The sequence below is a fragment of the Myripristis murdjan genome, chromosome 10 (assembly GCF_902150065.1).
Source record: "Myripristis murdjan chromosome 10, fMyrMur1.1, whole genome shotgun sequence".
NCBI classification, from domain to species: domain Eukaryota; kingdom Metazoa; phylum Chordata; class Actinopteri; order Holocentriformes; family Holocentridae; genus Myripristis; species Myripristis murdjan.
The window spans coordinates 18,449,436-18,464,216 of NC_043989.1; the positions used below are offsets into that span (position 1 = coordinate 18,449,436).

Genomic DNA, 14,781 nt, shown 5'->3' on the forward strand with positions numbered 1-14,781 from the left:
AGTCAATAAAATATTTTATTGAATCAATATTTCTTAACAAAATACAGCTGGTGTTGTATTTATTGGCTACATAAACACTTTTGTTATGAGGATAGCTACTGAGGAATGGGCCCTTGTGAACACTATAGTCTTCCAATAAGTAATAACTGGAATTATTATTTTTGTTAAATCTTGTTTTCTTGTAATTACTTCATGTATCCATTGATACTTTTCACTGATTTCTATATCCATTTTTTTTTTTTTTTTTTTTTTTTTTTTTTTGTGGCCAACCATATGATCCATCCTCCAAGGCCAAGTAATTGTAAAAGTGTCCCACAGTCAAGATATAACTGCATGTCAAGATGGGAGTCACATAGGGAATTATCATGTTCAGGAGGTCATTCTGATTGGCCTTTTAATTTTAATTTTATAAATCTCCATAATATGTTGATGTTATTGAGCTCATATTACCTTTCCAACTTTAAATGATCTCTTTCAGTATAAATCAGGAATGAAACTGGTCTTTAAGGACTTACCCACATCAGAGGTACTGAGCGATCTGAGCTGGAAAAATGTGCACCAAGGAGGCAAATCGGCTGATGTGTGAAGCAAATAAGAGGAAAGAAAGAAACAAAAAAGAAAGAAAGGAAAGGAAAGGAAAGGAAAGGAAAGGAAAGGAAAGGAAAGGAAAGGGGAAAAAAAGAAAAGTCACTAAGGAAATTTGTCTGTAACTCACAATCGACATTTCTCAAACACCTCCCCATCATGGTTCTTCATGAAATGTCCTAAAATGGTTAACACATAATTCGATCAGGACATTTGTTGTGAAGTCAGGTTAAAAGACACACAACAGGAGATGTAGACGACCATGAAAATACACCAAAGAGACATTAAAGCACCTTAAAAAAAAGCCACCTCACAGGCCACAGGTCAGTAAATGAAACTTAAAATAATCTCAGTCCTGTTGACTGCAGGGTGATAAAATTAATTGAAGCAGATTCAAAAGAAGCCTTTGTCCTGTTGAGTCTGACTGCTGGGGTCCTGCACCGTCTCCCTGGAAACAAAATATCAAAGTATGATCAGAAAGATCAACAACGGTCTTTACTCACAATATCTCTTGTATTGATGTCAGTGAGTCGGACTGCAGGACACCAATAACTTTAGCTGTGGTATACTGACCAACCTGTTGAGCCTGTTGTTGTTGTGTGCAGTCAGAGCCCCAAACCAAGCCACTATAATAAATAAATGAATAAAAATAAAAAAGTCAAAAGGGAATCAGTGGAACAGTGAAAAAATAAGATTTTCCATCTCTTCCTGCAGATAGTATCAGTGTTTCAATACTGAGTTTATTAGCAAACAGGATGTGCAAGTGTATTATATCATTATGGATCTGAGCTGGAGTCTGCAAATGTAAATATACACCAGCTAGATTGAAAGAGAGGTCAAAGGTAAGAGTTTACATAGCTATAGGCTGAGGAGCTCCAGTCACCTCGGTGTTTATCTGACTGTGTTAGGGGTTTTAAAAGAAAGGTGACAGCAATGCCAAATACACAGCTTCAGAACACAGATGTGTGGCACCCCAAGGTGTTTTGGTCACATCACAGTGAAACTGCAACAACAGACCCACTTCTCCATTGCGGACCGTGACAGCCGTACATCATACTGTGATGTGCTAAGAAACATTTATAATTATCCGACCAAGAAAACATTGACTCCTTAAGGTTTTCCCCATAGCAACGCAAGTTTTGTGGTCTCTCCACGCTCACATGTAAATGAAAATGAAACATTTTTGGCAGAGATTAAGCTTTTGTAGCGCGGCTAGAGCTGGATAGGCCCTGTGTTTTCCCAGTGATGGTTCAGCTGTTGCCCGGGGTGATTATGACAGTAAACAGGCAGAGATGACAGCAAGTGACAACAGGGTCGTAACACAGGAAATGCCTCTCCGTCATCTTCTGTTTTACTTCCCTTTCTGGCCGAGAGCAAGTTACGGACCATAATTATGGGAATCAAAAACAGAGAGGAGACTCACTCTCTATTTTCAGCTCCCGTAATTTCAAAATGTCTTACTCACATGATAAGACACACACACACGCGAGCTTGTATTCCAACTCCTGTGGGGAAATCACTGATAAATATCACATTTTTAAGGGAACAACTGGGATTTTACACAAATGCATGTCTTTATATCACCATTTTCAGTCCTTATGCTCATCTTAAAGGCCAATTCATGCTGTTCATTACTGCCAAAATAGCAAACAAGTGAACAAAGAGCTTATTCTTTAATAGCCCAACATTAAACACTTGAAAAATACACTTTGTGGGTTGTGTTGCTCTAGTTTTTTTTGGAGTATGTTTCCAAGTCAAAGTAACAAAATCACCACAGAAATCAATGACAGTGACTGTGTATGAACACAATGAGGGCAAACCGGCCAAAAAATGAAGATCTCCACTAAGGGAAATACACAATTGCTGTAATTTGATCGTACCTCTGCTGTACACTCTGTCCTTGTGAACCCACTCATCATCATCAGGTGTCTATTTTTCCTTCATCCATGCACGTACGAAGGCTCATTGCAGCATCACTTGGGGGAAAGACACATTTACAGTGAGAACGAAATGTTTGGGTACAGATTGTTTTCAGAGCTGAGTCTTGTTTGACCCTCCTCCCCCCCTTCAGTGTGTAACATTCCTGCTCTGACTCATCGCACAGCAGTGTGAGGTCAAACCGGCTGGAGAGTTTTTGCAAGCTGCCGTGATCACTTTAGTTTCTGTCCTTTGAGCCCCCCTCCCCTCTCTCCCCTCCGTCTCTCTCTCTTTCCTTTTTTTTTTTTTATCACTTCACACATTGATTTTCTCTTTCCCAAAGTAAGGCAGATGCCAAAACAGTATGGATGTGTATTCCCCAGACATAAGCACCACACTTACTCAAGTTACAGCAACGTGAGAATGATGTCATGCCCTATGTCAACACCATCTTTTCAAGCAAGGCACAAGCTTCTAATCTTGTGCAGTAACGTGACGGCACCCTGAATAATGTAAACATTTAGTTTCACAATGGTGGGTTTTTTTTTCATAATGTGACAATAAAATTAGAACGTGGCAACACTACCTGTTTACAAGCCTGCTTTGTAAAGACCCTAACAAACCAACTCTGACACATTTTTGGTTTGTGGTTTTCAGAAAGACACACACAAATACAAACACAAACACACACCCTGCAGTCATCAGGCTTCTGTTGCCCGTCAATAACTGATCCTCCTACTTCCTTGAGATAGCAGTGGTGCCCGTTCTGAGTCAGCAAGCCGCAGATGACAGCTGAAAAGGGACTCTCAATATGACAGAAGCCTAACTACCCTTTATTTATTTTCTCTAATCAGTTATCATTATGGAGAGCAACCTTATCCCTCTGCTTCAGTTAAGTCAAGACTGACGATAACGGGGATTTGTCGAGAGATCTCCATCTGCTGCTGTCTTCCTCTACGAGCAGTGTTTTGTTTCCAGCATGTGGAAATTTACTGGACTTCAGATTTCTATACAGTGATTAACTTTTATGGTTGGCCTTTACTCGCGGGGCATTGAACATTATGTACCTCTGACTAATAAAAACAAAGAATAAACTTTTATGGCCCCCCGTGGCAGATATTTACTTATTATCTTGTTATTTGTCAACTCTCAGTTGAAGAGGCAAAATAAAAATCTAATTAAACAACAACATCATGGAAAATTTGACAAATTCCTTATTTGCTGACGTACACACAGTATGTAGGAAAACTTAAATTTTTAAAATTTTAGACGACAGTGTAATGACACAATAATGACAACATAGATGCAGACAAAAATCATAGTCTGTTGTCTTCTAGTGTGACCATTTCATTTTTTTTTTTTTTTTAATGTAACCTATTTTAAAATTTTTGAAAATAATTAGTGATTCCTTATACAATTATCTGAAACTGGGTTGTTTAATGGTTCACATGATTGTAGTGTATTAGAATTTACAATTATCTGATATTATTAGATAATTCTTAAACACTTTATTATGAAACAGGAATATTTTTCAGTCCAGTCACAAAGCAGATCTTCCAGTGTTAATCAACATGTGATGTGTCAGCAACAATGTTTTGGAAATGACAAGAGCTGACAGAAGACTTGTTTGTCTACTCACAGTGCTGATATGGCTCAGGGCCAGGCCTATTTATCTAAAGTTGGTAATAAACTCACAAGGGCGTTGACACACATAAACAGGTGTGGTGCTCATTTACAACTTCAAAATTTAACCACTAACGTGTGAGTTAGGAATTAAAAGTTTCTCTCTGGGCTGAGAATAACAGACATGACACAGACATGCACTTTAAATATTGAGCCTAAAAATTTCTTTGACAAAATAAAAGATCATAAATATGTGGGTGTTGAGTTTTTATGGGAAAAATAATAATAAAACTGAAAGTCAGATTCGCCCTTATTAAGATGAGCTCATGGATTGGCGTTTGTTTCTCTTTTGCTTGTTTTAAGGCCGGGTTTGGGCTGATAACCCTCATGGCACGGAAGTATGCCCGTACTGAATATGCCCTACATATGCCTCCTTCCTGCCCCCTCTCTGCCTGCAGCTCCTCTCCCACAGGGCGGGCCCAGCCTGCCTGGCTCAACGGCAAAATGACGTCTGCGCCCCTGGCAGGAAGCCAAGAGAGGCGGGCGCCTGACGTCAGCGGTTTCTCATTCACAACCACAGGCCGTATAAAAGAGCTTTTCAAACACCTCAGTGGCAGAAGGCAACTTTGAACAACCCAGTGTAAAGTAAAGTACATCCTGTGAAGAACAACTACCGGATACACAAGAAGAACGGACCTGTTTATTATTAAAACTTTTTTACATTAATATTTTGTTTAGTTTGAGCGTGGACTTTGGGGACAAAAAAACTCTACACGAACGGGTCTAGTCAGAACAAAAGAACACACCGCTTCAGAGATTACTTTGTAACTTTTGGAGAATTATTTTATTTTTATTTAATTTTTTTCACCACAACCAACGTTTCTGCTTTCCTGCTGCACAGCTTTATGTATTTGGAGCTATTACTTTTATCCCGCCGTCCTACTATGGTCATTATGGAGGTCCCCAGCATCGACTGCGCGTCCCTCCGTGGTTTGTTGGAGGGCGACGACCCGGGCTGCCTGGTGCTGGACTGCCGCTCCTTTTTCTCCTTCAACTCGTCCCACATACCCGGCTCCACTAACGTGCGCTTCAGCACCATAGTGCGCAGGCGAGCCAGAGGGGGGCTGGGGCTCGAGCACATCGTCCCAAACGAGGACACCAGGAACCGGCTCCTGTCCGGGGAGTACCAGTCCGTGGTGTTCCTAGATGACCGGAGTTTGGACTTTAGCCAAGTGAAGAAAGACGGGACTCTGATGCTCGCAGTTACAGCCTTGTGTCGCGACCCCTGTGGCGCTGGTGTGTTTATTCTCAAAGGTAAGGGGATTATTCAGAGGTCCTCAAATGTTTTCAGGCGCACTTTAGACCTTGCATATCCCAGTTTGATCAGATTAAGCCCCGGCGACCTATAATGATCGGAACTGTCTACAAACCATGTAGAGATTGTAGCGGTGAAATTAAATTTAGGATTACATTAGACATTTATACATTCTGTAACTGTTATAATTTGTATCAAAATAAAATAAAGTGAACTGTCGTTAAAGTATTCCTCGTTTTGTATGTGGGACCCCCTGGACACCCATGCACATTAAGAACCACTGTATAAGAGGCCCATGACCCCCCCCACACTTTTCACTGTATCCTAACAACGGGCCAACAAATGTGGATTACAGCTGTCACTGCACCAGCTGGTGTCCCGTAAACATTGCGCTAAAATAGCACGATGAGCGCTTGTCACATTTTTGGAAACGCGCATTTAAATGTAGAAGACTCTCTTTGTTGTCCTGTGATCTAACCCCGCCGGCTCTTTTCCCTTTCTCAGGCGGCTTTGAGACATTTTCATCAGAGTATCCAGAGATGTGCACCAAACCCTCCCCTCCGCAAGGACTCAGTTTGCCCCTGAGCGCCAGCCATCCTGGGAGCGCAGACCCTGGCTGCAGTCCATGCAGTACCCCCCTATATGATCAGGTTTGTGTCTGACAAAATAAACATAGATGTTTAAAGCTGAGAAACAGATATGAAGTATTTTCTCACTTCCGGTTTTATTTTTTAAGTCCAATTTTGCCTAACTATGATTGTTTATTTCTCTCTCTGTCTGTCTCTAGGGGGGTCCAGTGGAGATCTTGCCCTTCCTGTACCTTGGCAGTGCTTACCATGCCTCCAGAAAGGACATGCTGGACATGCTGGGCATCACTGCGCTAATCAACGTCTCTGCCAACTGTCCCAACCACTTTGAGGACTCCTTCCTTTACAAGAGCATCCCTGTCGAGGACAACCACAAAGCCGATATCAGCTCCTGGTTCAACGAGGCAATTGAGTTTATTGGTGAGTACATATAACCACTATTTTGAGTCCCTTTGCACTGCCTCAGCCGCCAAATATGAGCACCAACAACAGCTGTTACAACTGCGCCCAAACCACGCAGCACCCAACCTCCAACCTCCCAGCCCCCCCTCTTTCACCTCATGCATTCAGTGACTCTTGGATTTAAATTTTAAAAAGTTCCCTCCAAAACCGACCAGCTGGCTCGGTACAGGCCCCCTTCTCCCCCACAATGGTGGTTACATCATCGCCTCTCATCCCCAGGAAAAAGACATGCCCTCTTTTCATGGTGAATCGCAAGGCAGCAGCCCCCCAATCTACTTTTGTAGTGGATCGGCTGGCTGGGCCTGAATAGCTCCCTCCACGCCACTCTTTGTTCCTGCTAAACAAAAGGCGGTTTCTCCACACTCACTGCCGGCCTTCCTCCCAGATCAATACCCTCAGCAGGGGACTCTCACCCCTGCTTTGTCCATTCAGGCTGCCTCCTTGGGGAACAGCCCCCACAAGCTCACACCCTGCACTCCTATTAACTGCTCTTCCTGTGTCTTAATGAGATAGAACCGTTAGGAGCACCGTTGCATTTGAATAGCAACTGAAAGTGTTGCGAGAACATTTGTGTTTGGTGCTTTCCTGTGACAGCTGCGTGTGTGTGTGTTAAACTTGATTCTGTGCTAAAACATCTCATCACCTTGTAAGACGTTTACACTGTGCTAATAGCGCTCTCTATTCTCTCTCCCTCTTTAGACTCAGTGAGGAATAAAGGAGGCCGTGTGTTTGTGCACTGTCAAGCCGGCATCTCCCGCTCTGCCACCATTTGCCTCGCCTACCTCATGCGTACCAATCGTGTGAAGCTGGACGAGGCCTTCGAGTTCGTCAAGCAGCGCCGCAGCATCATCTCGCCCAACTTCAGCTTCATGGGCCAGCTCCTCCAGTTCGAGTCCCAGGTGTTGGCTTCGTCCACCTGCTCTTCAGAGGCGGGAAGTCCGGCCATCGGCAAGAGCAGCACCGTCTTCAACTTCCCCGTCTCAATCCCTGTACACACCTCGGCGGGGCAGCTCTCCTTCCTCCACAGTCCCATCACCACCTCCCCGAGCTGCTGAGGAAGGATGGAGCAGCATGGACATTGTTTGGACTTGTAATTCATTAGTGACTCAAACACAGAGCGCTACATGCAAAGAGTCCCTTAATTCAGCTCCGTTATATGGTGATACTGGTATCACTGGACAAAAGGGGTGTCATTGCTTGGGGATGGTCATATTGACAAGTTTGTGGACTGCCGCCCAGTTCTCTGGACTGTAACTGCAGGTTGCCCCCATCATTTCAAGTGGAGTTCTGATTGCTACCATCTGGCAGTATTGATGTTTAAGCTCCTGCACAAATGTGAATGTCACCCACACTCCTAGATGTCATGGGAAATGGCTGAAAAACATAGCTAACGTTGTTCCTGTAGAGGAAGTTAGAAGTATTTCAAAAATCGTTATTGAAAGGACTTTTTTTTTTTTTTTTTACTGAAGTCATGAAGGCGACAGCTTTTGATAATCAAAATCTTTTTTTTTTTTTTTTTACAACAAAATGGGGAGGGCTTGCAGTTGTCTTGGGAATGTTGATTTCTCCTTTGAGTTGTTCATTTTGCTTTCTGAGCTGGTCAAAGGAAGCAGTATATATAATTTTATTGCCAAACCTTAGACGCAAGCATGGAAGTCACTCCTCCATTTGACGAACAATGAATGTATCTCCTTCCCTGTGGCACAAGTTTTCATTTTCAGTTTGAAAGTGGAGTGGGTTGCCAATTCAAATGCAAATACCTGCCTTTCAAAACATCATGACGATCATCATGACGATCATCATGACGATCATCCTGACGATCCTGACACATTGGGGAAACCAACCATTAAATACCTCATGTTTCTGTACTGTGTACTGCAGCGCTGAGACAAAGACAGAGCCCCCAGACTGCTAAAATGGGGCCACATAGTCCTCAGTGACTGCATTCTGACATATTTATTGAACTAAAGTAATATATTTCTTTATCATATCTATTTTTGCATATGTTTGTTAAATGTTTTGATACCACTGAATAAATTCCATCTGGCTTTTGTACTATGTTGGAGATAATTTCTTTTGTCTCATTTGTCACCATCACTTAAACAAAAGTAATGGCAATAATGCCAAATAACTTCCAAGTAAATGATTTATAAATTTAACACAGTTCTTACACAGTTTACTGTGAAAGAAAAAAAGTGAAATAGTGTACAGAGATTTAGCAACATGAACAGACCAATTCAATATCAGTACAAATATAAAGCAATTGGGTCTTAGAAGAATTTGTAGGGCAGTCTTTTATCGTATCTTAGATAAAACCTGGGTTAATACCTATTCCTTTAAACACTACACACATTCCTGTACACTCCTGTGTTCACTTAATTATGTAAACCATTCAATCCAACTGTTTTGCCATAAAAAATACTTTTATGATGCCTATAATGCTCAAGTTTTCTTTTTGCCACAGTAATATAGGCATTCATTCAATTCTGTTTGGCACTGAGCTCATAGTTAGTGGTGCTGTTGTACTGAACTGCATTTTATTGACACTTTGAAAGATTGGGTGTTTCTACTATTCTGTCCCCCCTCATGTATATAAATAGGGAGGACAAAAAATTAGAAACACCTCTCAATATAATCTAGTCCAGTACACAGACCTCTGCAAACTACAACCTCAATAATAAACATATGATTAAATTTTACATATTCTTGGAAATGTCAACAAAAACTGAACATAAACTCTATAAAGTTAAAATTTATGGCAGAGCTGTTGCACTGGCATGCATTATTGTACAGATGTACAAGTATTATCCTGTCCTCTGCCATATGTATGAAGACTAAAAAGAGAGAAAAACTTTGATTATGTTATTCAACAAAAGTGAAAAGAAAAAGGCTGTTGTGTCATAGGTTTCTTTGTGAACTTCCTCATCTCCATCTGGTTTCATGCGATGGAATCCCGTCCCATATCTGAGAATGCATCAGGATCTTGCCCACATAGGACACATGACGTCATGGCGTCTGCCATTGTATGGACCACACTCCCTCTCTGTGGGGTCGGGGCAGCAGCAGGAGGCCTAAAGAATCAGCCAAGGAGCCCTCCCTCCACGGCCACAATAGGAGCAGCTGCAAGGCGTTTGGGAAAAGTGTGACAACTAAAGAGCATTCAGCACCCAGTCAAGCACTGGCCTTGTGTCCCCTGCCTCACACACCAATGAGAGGTGGGGATGGAGCCGGCCGTGAAAGGGAAAAAAATATGTTTGGGTTGCAAATTAGCCAAAACATTGGCTGTGACCCTTGGTGGTGGTGTGTGAGAAAAAAAGTTCCCTGTGGCTGATGATGCATGCCCCGAGGCCTTCTGTCTCCATTCAGTGAAATCAGCAAAGTTAAAATTTTTAAAGTTTAAAATAAATTTACTGCCACAAACATTCAAAAATTAGACTTATCCCCCAAAATCTACATTGTGAGTAAATGTACCCTGCAACATGGTAGGTCATTACAAAAACTGCAACTCCACCCTGTATCTGAGAGCAGTGTAAATCTTCGACTCTGGAAGTAAACATGACCAGTGACAATCCGCCTGTGATAAAGGTTCATTCATTACCTCACCAGCACCCAGACAAGCTGTGATTTCAGTGACATATGTGCTCCCCACCCCCCACCCCACCCACTCGTCTTTGTGTCTTTAGATTTCCTGTTGTCAGGAGGGAGGCTGGCAGGAGTGTGTGTGAGTGTGTGTGTGTCTATGTGTGTGTGAAAGAGAGAGAAAGTCGTTAGCCTTCTTTTATGATCAGCCAAGGGTGCTCTGGAAAGAGAAAAAAACCCTCAGTCAATTACCAAGTCAGGGACATGAAAGCATTTTAATTTGAAGTGTGTGTGTGTGAGACAATCTGTGTGTGGTGTGAGACGATGTCCAGGTACTTATCAGGATGAGGCTACATCCTACAGCTGGACTTCCAAACTTGCAGCTGTGATAATTAACTTCACAATAACAATTAATTTATTTGTAGTTACTTTCTGATTGAATCTGGTGCTTTTTATATCCTGTATTTTATCAAAAGTTCCCACTGATGAAATTGCATCAACAACATTAATCTCAGTGCATTCATCAGCCAGTTTCAACAACCCGGTCACGTCAGCCACCAAAACTACATGGTTGGGGTTAGAAAAAGGTTATGGCTAAGGTTAGGGCATTAGCTAATACGTAACCATCAGCTTACTAACTAGATTCAAGATTCAAGATTCAAGGTTTATTTGTCACATGCATGAATGTACAGGTACAGCAGCAGTGAAATGTAATTGCAACAACTCCGGCACTGTGCAAGTAAAAAATAAAATAAAATAAAAATAAAAATACAAATAATAATAATAACGGTAATAATAATAAAAAAATAAAAGAAAATAAGATAGAAATAAAGATAAAATAGAAAGAATATATGACATTCCTATATACAATGAACGACTATATACAATCTGCAAAGCAATATACAAAAGGTACAAAAAGTACAAAAAGTACAAATAAGTAGAGGGTAAGTACTCATTAAAAACTAACATTAAAAGCAAACACCAGTCTTGCTTAATGGAAAAAATCAAACTCAGGAAATGCAATGTCCACCACCCCGCCTGCCTCTGTGGACTTTCAAGATGGGAAAGATTGGCATATCACTTGCATGCAAAACTGAATGTTGACAAATGCACCACACATAATTTTTAAGTGTAAAGTTGTGTTACATAGATTGAACAGACCAGGCTGGTGTGAAACTTGTTGTTTAACGTGTTTTATTTAGGATCCTGACTCAACCTAAAAGTCACTTTAACTATCCTCGTCCTTGGGGAACAATGGTTGTGTAATGCATCAGACACTGGTATTAATGACAGGAAGAGACTAAAATAACCCGTCTTCCACCCCGTTTACATCACAAAACACATCCTCCTCCAGTTTGGATCCGATGGGTGGGGGGTAACACAATCTTGTTTTAGCCCAATATTCATGCATTTTAACACCAAACCCACTCTCTTGATGCATATGTGTGCTGAACACTGAAGCACTCACCAGCTCCTGAGCCAAGTGCGACTGTGATTGCCTGTGTGATCACTGGTGGTGGCCTAGTTTAGCCACCGACTACAAATCTTACATCTCATCCTACCTAAATGCTGGACTAACACACAAACACACTCACACACATGCGCGCGCACACACATTCACACACATAATGCTCTGATAGAGGCTTTAGCCCACACATTGATGTCATGGCAGAATACTCACCTGCAGGAACTCTGTAAGAGGATTATGACGAGACGATGGCCTGCGTTACTTCCCCTATCTAAAACATTGCAGCATTGCATCTGTGCGTTAACCTTTTCATCAACTCTAGACACACACACATATGACGTGAAACATGATTTGTGTGTAAGGCTGCCATGCATTTTTTTACTGACATTCTCACTGCTGATAAGACGCCATATGCCTATTCAGCCACCCATTTTCAGAGCCTGAGATCTGGTGAAAACCCTGAAAAAGCAGCCAGATAAGCAGCATTAGCGTGACAGGAGCTGAGGTAAGCCCAGATCTATGGAGTGATAACCACATAGTCTCCTGTATAGCTCAAGGAATGTCAGGACATTACGTACAGAGTCAGTCAAGTGGCTTTTCCTTGCCAGCAGGGCTCCCTTCCCCTAGCAGATCTGTCTGGAATGTCAAAAGATGGGGGAAGTGCAGCGAAACTGGTTCTAAAAGGTGGATGCTGCTGGCAAATCTGTTTCACAGTGCAGGGCAACTCTAAAGCTGTTGTGTAATTCTAATTTTTCAAGGTGCTTGTTCTACCAATCCGGATAAAACGGGTCAGCAATGTGGAAGTGAATGTGCGGAAAGTAATCCATTGTGTGTTTTAACCTTCTGCCCTTAAGTACTGTTGTGCAAAGTTGAAATGATTGTGAAAAAAAGTGCAGTGAACTTAATCAGCCATAACCAAAAAAAAAAAAAAAAAAAAAAAAAAACACACACACACACAAGAGATATTTCTAGACTTATGGGCCCTCCCAGAGGCTTCATCCACTGTCCGGACACTGAACAAAGCCTGTATTTTTCCACTCACCGGGGGTAACAGGTCGTGTTCACAGGCAGAAACGAGATCCTGTGCGGAGTATTCAAGGAATGTCTGGCATCCGCTCTTCTATACTGACTGCTTTCAGGGCAGATGATGTCACACCCTGGAAAAAAATATATGAGCAAACATAAATCAAAGGCTTCCAGAGAGATGTGCTTGTGTGTGAGATGGTAGAAAGAGAGAAAAAAGGGGGGAAAAGACAAAGACAGAAGTTGTAAGGTGTGTGGAAATAGGCAAAGACATTATGAAATGGTCATTAGACTTTTAACTTTGTACATAAACTCTTATGGAACAATGGGGTGAAAAACAGATGTGAACACAAAAGAGACAACTTGGGTTTTCATGCAGCTATAATACACTAAGAGATGCTGCACTTCAAAGCAAATTAAACCTCCATGTTCATTAGGTGTGAGCGCCCTCTGGAGCCTGCAAGGAGAACTTCCTCCTCAGCTTATCAACCTTGGACGTGCAGTTTGAGCAGAGAGAGCTCACAATGTGAGCTCTCTCTCCTCAGCTTATGTGAGCAGAGTGAGAAACTTACTGGAGAAATATGAGCAGTCAAGCCAATTCTGTGGTGACATTTAAGAGGTTGCAAAACGACTTGTGTGGGAGTGAAAGTCAACAATTCCCTCGCTGCAGTCCTCCACTGCCATCAAACCCAGGCATGTTTTTCGTTACTGGGACGAGGGGAGGTTAGATTGACCTGACCTGAGTGTATTTTCCCAGCAACCATCCAATTTAAAAAAAGCCCATGCAGCTTTAGTCCAATGTAAATGAAAATTGCTGAGCACTGTAAAATGTATAGGCTGCACTACTATTGGTTGCAGCCGAGCGACTCTCCATTCAAACTGTTGACTTTAAACTGTTGATGTTAATAAATAACTTTGCTGATAGAGGGGACACAATCAGCATTTTAGAGAAAAATGTGGCCAACTGTGCAATTCATTTCTATTTCTAGGCAAATGCAAACGGTTACAGTTAATGTTTAATCATTTTCTTTTTGAACTGGATATTGTAGCACCATACCAAAATGTCAATAATGGTATAAACCAGGGGGTTTCAAACGTATTCATGCTCTGAACCCAGAACATGGATAGCATAAGTTTGATGAATGAATGAATTCTGAATGGAAGAATGGATTGGTTCTGGACCCATGTTCTGGAAATTCTGGTTTATGTCAAGCATTTAAGAAATCTGACAACAACCCAAAATCACTGATTAGGATTAATGACTGTGATTTTTTTTTTATTTTTTATTTTTTTTCCACTTCTAGTGAAAACAACATTAAGTAACATTTACCTATCCCTCATGCTGCCATAACTATCCCTTATGTTGCTGAGGACCCCCTGGAAACCCCTATAGGACCCTTGGAGGGGGGGCCCAGGCCTCACTTTGAAAACCACTGGTAGAAGCTACTAATAGACATGAATCTTGCTCCAAATGCTGTGATAACCTTTATGGCCTCTATACACAGCATAGGGTTTCACTCTTAGTGCATCATTCAAATCAGCTTTGGGGAGACAGTTGATTATTTATGTCACATAAATTAGTTCAGCAGAAGAATGAAGACAATGAAGATAAAGAGGAAGGTAAACCCACCTACACTCAGGTTATTTGCTGAATGGATTGTACCTTTTTAACTCTTTGGGCAGGCATAAATCTGTAGTTTATCCACTTTATACAAGCCACCAGTGTCAAACTGATGAAATTTATCTAGGACATAGGGTCTTGGCATTATTGTAATATAGCTGAAGGTGAGAAAAGTACATTTGTTGGCTGTTTGCTTCATGATTACACTATAGGCCTGCTATAGGTTATGGTTTACGTACCAGCCTTTTTATTTATCCCCACATCACTGGCACAATGCATCAATATTTATTTCGATTTAATTATACCAGCTATATTCAAGCACTAGAGGTACGTCGAGCTGAATCTATCTAAATGTAAATGGGGTAAAGGCTTTGGCTCAGGCTGAAAGAAACGCAGCTTTACAAGCAAATAAACGTCTAATATTCCTGGCAAACCACCAGCGCGCCCAAACCCATGTGCTCTATCATCAAGTGGAGGGAAAATAAGAGACTGTGTAGCGTCTACCACCACCTAATCTGTGTTTCAAAATGTGGGCTGGTCCAAACAAAGCGAGCAACCTTCCAATCCACGCTCACCTCAACGGTCCGCGCCGGCCGTCCGC

At 41.7% G+C, this 14,781-nt stretch overlaps 1 protein-coding gene across 1 annotated transcript; it reads left to right on the forward strand.

The window, feature by feature from the left end:
* The first annotated feature begins 4,750 nt into the window (after positions 1-4,750).
* Positions 4,751-8,549, forward strand: dusp1 (dual specificity phosphatase 1). Its single transcript, XM_030061539.1, has 4 exons — positions 4,751-5,439; positions 5,945-6,090; positions 6,228-6,447; positions 7,189-8,549. Exons 1-4 carry the CDS (start codon positions 5,031-5,033, stop codon positions 7,542-7,544), a joined length of 1,131 nt encoding a protein of 376 aa, XP_029917399.1. The 5' UTR covers positions 4,751-5,030; the 3' UTR covers positions 7,545-8,549.
* Positions 8,550-14,781: the final 6,232 nt, after the last annotated feature.

Excerpts from the sequence above, each read along its gene's own strand:
- dusp1 (XM_030061539.1), top strand. The coding sequence starts at position 5,031 with ATGTATTTGGAGCTATTACTTTTATCCCGCCGTCCTACTATGGTCATT. Across the intron at positions 5,440-5,944 it reads TGGTGTGTTTATTCTCAAAG|GCGGCTTTGAGACATTTTCA; the intron begins GTAAGGGGATTA and ends TCCCTTTCTCAG. Across the intron at positions 6,091-6,227 it reads GTACCCCCCTATATGATCAG|GGGGGTCCAGTGGAGATCTT; the intron begins GTTTGTGTCTGA and ends GTCTGTCTCTAG.